The sequence below is a fragment of the Pithys albifrons genome, chromosome 10 (genome assembly GCF_047495875.1).
Source record: "Pithys albifrons albifrons isolate INPA30051 chromosome 10, PitAlb_v1, whole genome shotgun sequence".
NCBI classification, from domain to species: Eukaryota; Metazoa; Chordata; class Aves; order Passeriformes; family Thamnophilidae; genus Pithys; species Pithys albifrons.
The window spans coordinates 8,767,091-8,774,933 of NC_092467.1; the positions used below are offsets into that span (position 1 = coordinate 8,767,091).

At 49.5% G+C, this 7,843-nt stretch overlaps 1 protein-coding gene across 1 annotated transcript; it reads left to right on the top strand.

The window, feature by feature from the left end:
- Positions 1 to 1,224: 1,224 nt before the first annotated feature.
- Positions 1,225 to 4,659, top strand: FASLG (Fas ligand). Its single transcript, XM_071565230.1, has 4 exons — positions 1,225 to 1,614; positions 1,964 to 2,009; positions 3,410 to 3,460; positions 3,863 to 4,659. The coding sequence occupies exons 1-4, from the start codon at positions 1,225 to 1,227 to the stop codon at positions 4,255 to 4,257; spliced, it is 882 nt and encodes a 293-aa protein (XP_071421331.1). The 3' UTR covers positions 4,258 to 4,659.
- Positions 4,660 to 7,843: the final 3,184 nt, after the last annotated feature.

A 7,843-nucleotide genomic window follows, 5' to 3' on the forward strand; every position in this document is an offset into this window, starting at 1 on the left:
AAAGCCTGTGTGTTGGGTTCATTTGTCAGCCACAGAGGAGACAAATCTCCAGTTTGGTCTCGCATTAAGCATTTCACTTTTTTACCGTACATACTTCAGTGTAGGTCTTTACAATGCAAGAACAAACTCTATAATCACATGTGTGCACCTTGTGTATCTCTGGGAAAATGTCATTGTCCTCACTTAGAAATCTGGGGTCAGTGGGGATTGGAAATTGAGGAATGATGTCCCTCTCTCTCTCCATTAGGATTTTGTAAGAACTCTTACAAGTTCTGGTCCTTGCAGCACAGCCTGGATTCTGGATGCTTTCTTGGAAGGCAAGAGAAATTGTACTAAGATAAGTAGCAGTGTGTTTGCCCCTGGCTTTAATCATGTTACCCAACCAGGTTAGATCCTGCTGCAGTGCTCAGCACTGACCTGGAGAGAGAGATGGTAAAAAAGCCTTTCCCTCTGTAAGGCTTCTTCAGGTCAGAGGAGGACTGTGGAATTTGAGATGGTATTTGCCTTTAGAGGTAAGAGGGACAGCAGGAGCTGCTTGTGCCCCGAGGCACTGTGTGTTCCCCAGGTTCAATCCGCTGGTTCAGCCTGGCCCGTGTATCGGTGGGGCCGCACACCGAGCCCTGCTTGGGCTGTTAATGCTGGGGCAGCTCCGTTCGGGCTGCAACACTCACGGTGTCCTCGTCTTCTCACTTAGGTTGTTTATCGCGGTGGGACACTGTCTGTGACCCGTGTTCTGTGACTCACACACCCTGTGAAGCAGTCAAGGAAAAGGTGGGATGCAAAATGGATAATGGTAAGGAATTTGTCCTGTGTGAAATGAGGTGATTGCTCAGCACTACAGCTGTACTCGGCATTGCTTCTCCACCTTGCCGAGGTCAGGAGTCATCAGCTCTGTCTCTCCCCTCTTCGTACACCGTGCCAGAGGTTTTGTCTTTCCTTTTGCTCTGCTTGTGGTCTAGGACACCGCAGTGGAAAAGCAGCTGCCTCTGTGCAAGTGGGATGCTGGAAAGGGTGGTTTGGTGGTGGGTTTGAGCTGAGCTGTTACTCAGCCGCGGACTGGCGGTGCAGCCCTCGTGGCTGTGGGAGCGCGTTCTCCTCGGGTGGGAGGAGCAGGTGGCTGCCCCAAGCCTGCACCCGAGGGCGGAAGCTCCTTGGGGTTTGCTGTCGATGCTTGAGGTTTTCAGAGAGTCGCAGCAGCCGAGCTGGGTGTTCATCGCTGCAGGGATGCAGGCGTACAAAGGCAGAGCTGGGTCTTCCCCCGGGGCTCAGACTGGGACAACCGCGGCAGTTTTTGGCTGCCATACGGAGGACCACGCCAAGCGTGTCCAGCCTATCCCGCTCCCGACCATGCAGCAGAACTTGAACTACGTGTACCCACAGATTTTTTGGGTGGACGGCTGTGCTGATGCAAGTACTTCCTGTCCCTCGGCAACCCCTGTTGCTCCTTTCCCACCGCCAGTACCCGACCGGAGGAAAAAGCCAGGGAAGAAGAGGGAAAGGAGGAGCGTCGACTTCCTGGTGATCTACTTGCTACTCCTGTTGGCCCTCACTGGAGTGGGGCTGAGCATGTTTCAGATTTTTCATCTGGAGAAGGAACTGGCTGAACTCCGAGAGGTGAGCTCTGCCTGGCTTGTCATAGGTCCCCTGGGGAAACAGGGAAAAGGAAAAACTTGAACTTGTGTCTGAGATGCTCAGGTGGTGCCAAGTTCCCCAAGGGGAAGGATAGTGCTATATCAGTGTCTGCTGTGACACAGTGAGTGGGGTTGCTTAGTACTGTGAGGGGCTGCTCTGTTGGTGACTGATCTGGATGTCTTTGTGTTCCTGAGGGCTGCGAGGTCTCTCCCTGTGTATTTCTTAGCTCTTTACAGCTCCCCATTATCACCCAGAATTAACCACTGTGGAAGACAGTCCTAGGCTGCTTATGCTTTCACTCTAAGACAGTGTCACTCTTCTCTTTTGACAGTCTGCTGATGCTGAACACATCCCTCCGGCTCTGGAGAAACTCATAGGTGAGTTGAAGTGCTTGGAGGAGGAACTCCTGTGTTAGCAGGTGTGAGTGCTCCTGTTGAGCTTGTCCCTCTCCCCTCCAGGGGCACAGCTTGAGGCTCTGAGAGCGCCGATTTCATTTGCTTGGTTGAACAAAGAGCTTTATCTCAGGGGTGTGGGGATGTGGTCCTGCAACGTCCCTGCTGGACTGCTTCGAGGGGTCAGCCACAGGTTCCTGGGGCCTCCCATTCCCAGTGTGACAATGGCACTGGCAGTCCTCTCCTGTGAAAGGGAGAATCCAGCTGTCCTGATGTGGAGCAACAACATTTATGGAAAGAAGAAGAGAGAAACGGGCACTTCATGAGTGACTTCTTTCTATCCTTACTCTTAGAAGATTTTGGGAGGATACAAAGGCGTCTGTTTTCTTTGGAGTGAGGGATTAACTCCCACTTTTGAGAGCACACTTTATTTTTTCCTAAATTCTTTTGACACAAAGCTAGTTGAGAGAAGTCTGATTCTATGTACAGAGTCTTCCTCTTAGAAATGTAATTTCAGTGAAATTGAAACTTTCCATAAGAACCTGCCAATTTTTCTAGATTTCTTTTAGAAAAAGAAGAAAGCATTTCAATTTGAATGGAACAATTTAAAAATCATATTTTGAGTTTCCAAACTATTATTTTTCATTTGCATTCCATGTTAATGTTATCAGTGAAGATATCCTTTTTAAAGATGGCCAAGTGAGAAAGAAATCTTCATGTCTCTTGACAATTTTTGCTACATCTGAAAAGTTGGGGTTTTTTTCCTCCCCTTGAGAATGTTTGTTAATAGAAAAGTTAATTTGTTTTCAAATTTGTTCTGATACTGAATCAAAACAAGTTTGGAAACAGCAAAATTCTCTGGAAAGGGCAGTCCTGGTTCCCATCAACTTCCATATCAATGAATTTTCCACTTTAGAGGAAGAGGATCTGTCATTTTAACTGGATGCTCAGTGCTCTGATCAAAAGCTTCTTTAGCAGAAGCTGAACATAAATAGTAATCCTTAATTGCTGGAGGGTGATGAATAAATAAATAGAAACAGGAATAGTGTAAAGGAGAAGAGGGAGAAGAGAGGAAAATTTAATTGGCTTGAGAAAAGAAACGGCTGCTTCTAAAATTAGAGGACATGAAGTAGATGCTGAGAAGATGGGAAGGGTGAAGCAGGCGGGATCCAGTTACTGGGTTGGTGTATCTGGCCACCTGTCCAGGGGAGCCAAGCTCTCCAAGAAAGGCAAAGTTTTCCTAGCTGGGCTCTATGTCCCTCAGGACAATATCTGCCTGGCCAGGGGGTGGTCTGCAGTATCAGCTTTGTGGCTGGGTCCCTTCTGCTGTCTGGGCTAACTTCTCCATGGAGCACATGGCTAACATCTTCCCTGTTTCTGTGCAGGGCAGAAGGATTCAATGAAAAAGGAAGAAAGAAAGGCAGCGCATTTAACAGGTATGTGCTGAAGGACCAGCAGAATTCAGGAGCAGGGGACAGGGCAGGTGTGATTGGGGTGAGAGGGTGGCATGGTCATAGTTGTGAGGAGCCCACCTCACATAGGCATTCCTATTTTCCTTGGAAGACACATGGTCTAACAGTGGAAAGTTGCTCCACAGATAAAATCTCCCCCTTGTTCAGACTTCTCAGTGAGGCCTGGTTTTGGTTTGCCTCTGGGGTGTGTGAGGCAGAAGCTGTCACAGGGGCTGGCATTGGTGAGGTGTGAGATTGGGGCGGACTTTCCATGCTACATTCAGGCGCCTGGAGAACGGTTGACTTGTGATGTGGAGTGTGACTTGAGATAAAAACACATGACTGGTGTACTTACCACCCTTCCTTTTTGCTTGTTTCGGCTTCCAGGGAGCCCATCCCAGCAGAACATGCCTCTGGAGTGGGAGCCCATCTCTGGCCATGCCTACACCAGTGGCATTCAGTACCGCGACCGGGGGCTCATCATCAATGAGACTGGGCTGTACTTCGTGTACTCCAACGTGCTGTTCCGGGGCAGTGTCTGCGATGGCCAAGTGCTCACACACGTCGTCTACAAGAGAAACCCGACCTCGCCGGGCAGCCACGTGCTGATGGAGGACAAAGGCATCAACTACTGCACGGGGCAGAGGACGTGGGCCCGGAAAAGCTACCTGGGGGCTCTCTTCAGTCTCAGGAAGATGGACAGCTTGCACGTCAATGTCTCCAAAGTCGCCCTGGTTAATTTTGAGGAATCCAAGACTTTCTTCGGCTTGTTTAAGCTTTGAAGTGAGGCTAATTGGAATATGGCCAGCACACACACACACACCAGGGTGTGTGAGGGGTGAGTGCTTCCTGAGCTCAGTGGCCAAACCAGTGTCTTGTACCATGAAGCCCACCAAGAAAACCATGTTTTGGCTTTCAGTGTGAGAGAGTTCAAGCAACTGGAAAAGGCTTCAAAGCAGGCACCTGGGTAATACCAGGGCTGTACTGTGTCAGCCTGAAGAGCATTGCACATATTCTCCTTACAAAAAAAGTCTCTACAAACTCAAAACATGCTGTGCTGAAGACCCCATCGAAACTCACTACTTGCTACTTGAGAAGATGCTGGGGCTTGCAGCCTCATGTGGTGCCATGGCCCTGCTGAGCTTGGGTCAGCAGGGACAGCTGATGGGTGTCTGGAGGTCCCGTGAGCCAGGACTACAAGTGCCTGGGTTGTGCCACACTGCAGGGAGTGGTGTGGGAATGAGCAGTGCTAACAACTGCTCACCCTTCCCAGGCACTGGGCTCTGTGACTGCTGTCCCACAGGCACCTGCTGCAAGCTGGGCTGTTACAGGAGATATGTTCATTTTGTGTTAAGTTATCGACTGTTCCCATCCCAGAAATGCTCCCCTACCCCTTTATTTAACTCATCCCACCTGCCTTGCAAGGAACACACCAGAAGCAGAGGTGTCCTGAGGGGGTCCCACCCCTGGAGTGGAACCCTTACCGTGCTGTGGTGGTGGGGCTGGTAGGGAGGCCATGTGCTCTGCTGGCAGGATCTGAACAGCACAGCAGGACAGTGGGCCGTGAGGTGAAAGCATTTCTAACCCTCCTCCTGCCCTTTCAACACATGAGGGTCCTTTATGGAGTGCTTGCTGGTCTGCTGTCCCCTTCATGATGAGTGTGGTGACATGGTGGCCTCTCAGTGGCCAGCCCCCTTGTCATGAGATGTTCTCTCCTGAGCAAAACACAGATGGTAAATAAAGATATATTTTTCTAGTAAGTGGTACTGTTCTCATTTGGTGCAACAGGCTTCTGCAATGGCCAGAACACTGAAGGTCAGGGTGGTCAGGGGCCAGCACCTTGTTCCTTCTCCAGCAGCATGGCAGAAACCTTAGGAACCTCATCACACTTGACAGGCTGCTTGGCAGTGCACAGGAGCACTTCCATGAAGCTTTGGGTCTCCAGCATGAAACCCTCAGGATCTGGGGTCTGGGAAGGTGTGATAGCAGCACAGACCAAGCAGCCCAAGCCCACTGTGGCCAAAAGGAAGAGCCCGATCTCAAAACACAGCCTTGAGCTTGAGTGGTGCCAGACAGTTGTTGCTGAGCAGAAGCACTTCTGTCCCTAAAGTCACCATGTTCCTCTGTGTGACCCAGAAACACTTCTTGCAGAGCAGTCTGAAGGGCAAGGAAAAGAAGTGGTATAAAACCCCCTCTTTGCACACTCTGGTGACTGGCCCTTGGAGTTCTAACCCTAGGATTGTCTGTCACGTTAGCACCAGGCAGGACCCAAAGGCTGCAGCTGTTTTGCATCATCATCTTTGCTTGTGGTCCTGCCTTCTTGCAGCTGTGAAGTTAGTCTCTGCTCTTCAGCAGCCTGCAGTATGTATTTATTTTTCCATTGTGCTGCTCTCAGCTTGGTGGCGTGTTTGCTGTTTCTTGCTTCAGGTAACCTTATTTCTTTGAAATTTATTGGTGCTCTGGCTACTGATGTGGCCAGTGTGAAGGGAACAGTGCACCTCTGCTTACACAGCTGCTGCTGCACTCAGATGTTTCCACTGCATTTCTCAGGATGGAAAATACATCAAAAGGATGAAGTTTAGGAATCTTCTGGTTTGACTAATTATTTCTTACTGCCCCACCCCTGCTAATATCAGAGGGGCAAACCACATAGTGCAGAGATGGAAATGTTCCTAAAGGCTTCTCAGTCTCCTCTAAGTCAGCAGCTGGTAACTCATGCAGACTGTGACTCTATTTGGCTCTGGGCAGGATGCAGCAGTCATTGTTGTTGCCACAAGCATCTGTTTGTCTTTTTCTCTGAAATGCTAAAGGCAATGCAGACATGCACGTTTCAAAGGCAGTGGCACAGTGGGGTGGACAGTATTGTTATAAATAGTGCTGGGGTCTCCTGAGGTGGACAGAGCTGGCTTATCCTTGCAGGATAAAGCTCAGTGCTCTAGGCTTGCTCCCGAGTCTGAGGGCGGCTGTGACTCTGCGGAGTCAGGGGCACAGATGCCAGTGAGACGTGTTTCTGCTCTGTGATCCCTTCCTCTAATATCCCTCTAAACTGCCCGCAGCAAATCCACTACTTAGCTTGTGGGCTGTGGCTGAAGATTCCAAGGAAGACCATGACAGGGTTATGCAATTTCAAACAGCATAGAGTCAATTCATAGGCTGTTTGTGCTTTGTTATAGTCATCTGTTTATCTCGCTAATGAGCTGCTCATTTTGCCAGCTCAAACCAAGACAAGTGAGATGCATGCTTATTGTTACCATTAAATACTTAACATTTAATGCTGACAGTATGTAGCATTCAACTTACAATATCTGGAATGGAGAAAGTCCTGTCAGAAGTGGACTTGTGAAGAAAATGTTGACCCTAATGCCTTAAAAACTGGGGGTTTTAATGTTGTTTAAATGTACAAAATGGTTTCTATTTCTTTTTGCTAAATCACTGCTTCTTCTTCCCAAAATCCCTTGAGGTAACTGTTACTCACCCCTGAGGAACGTATCTGGGGGTCTGGAAGGAAGTTAGTAAAAGTGTTCTCATTGGATGTTATCTACCCCTTTCTATTGGTTGTAAACCCCTTATTCCCATTGGAACAGGGCCAAGCCCCCTTTTCCTACTATTGGTAGATTTTGGATCCCTCCAAAGTCTTTACAAACCCTCACCCTTGAGCAATAAACTTTCTCTCTCCTCCCTCTCCTGTGGTCTCTGTGTGGGTCCTTGTGGGCTCCCTGTGGGCCATGTGGTGGGGAACAGCGGGGGGAGCACACCCCTCTAGGGAACAGGCTAAGTCTGGGACCTGGAGAGCCCCACTCAAGCATTGCAACATTAGGCTCTGTCAGGCTGAGAGAATTGGGATTATTTGGCCTGGAGAAAAGAAGGCTCCAGGGAGACCTTAGAGCCCATTCCAGTGCTTAAAGGGGCTCCCAGGGAGCTGAAGAGGGACTTGTGACAAGGGCATAGAGCAAAAGGACAAGAGAGAATGGCTTTAAACTGACAGAGTACATGGTTAGATTGGAAAAAATTCTTTACTGTAATGTTGGTGAGGCCCTGGCACAGGTTGCCCAGAGAAGCTGCGGCTGCCCCATCCCTGGAAGTGTTCAAGGCCAGGTTGGAAAGGGCTTTGAGTAACCTCATGCAGGGGAAGGTGCCCACAGAGAGCAGCTGAATCCTTCTCAGGAGATGCCTGTGTGTTTGGATGTGCAGCTGGACAACTCAGGGCTCTGCACAGCAGCCATTTGTGCTGCTGTGTGGCCAAAGACAGCGAGCTGCTTCATAGAGATATGGCACGGCCTCTTTTGTGGTTGATGTGTATCAAATGCTGCACCCTATTTGTCTGCCTTGGTGGAGGAAAGGGGAGAGCAGGATGCCACTGTCTAGAAA

Coding starts and splice junctions, on each gene's coding strand:
- FASLG (XM_071565230.1), top strand. CDS start 1,225: ATGCAGGCGTACAAAGGCAGAGCTGGGTCTTCCCCCGGGGCTCAGACT. Junction 2,010..3,409: donor GGCTCTGGAGAAACTCATAG/GTGAGTTGAAGT, acceptor GTTTCTGTGCAG/GGCAGAAGGATTCAATGAAA. Junction 3,461..3,862: donor AAAGGCAGCGCATTTAACAG/GTATGTGCTGAA, acceptor TTCGGCTTCCAG/GGAGCCCATCCCAGCAGAAC.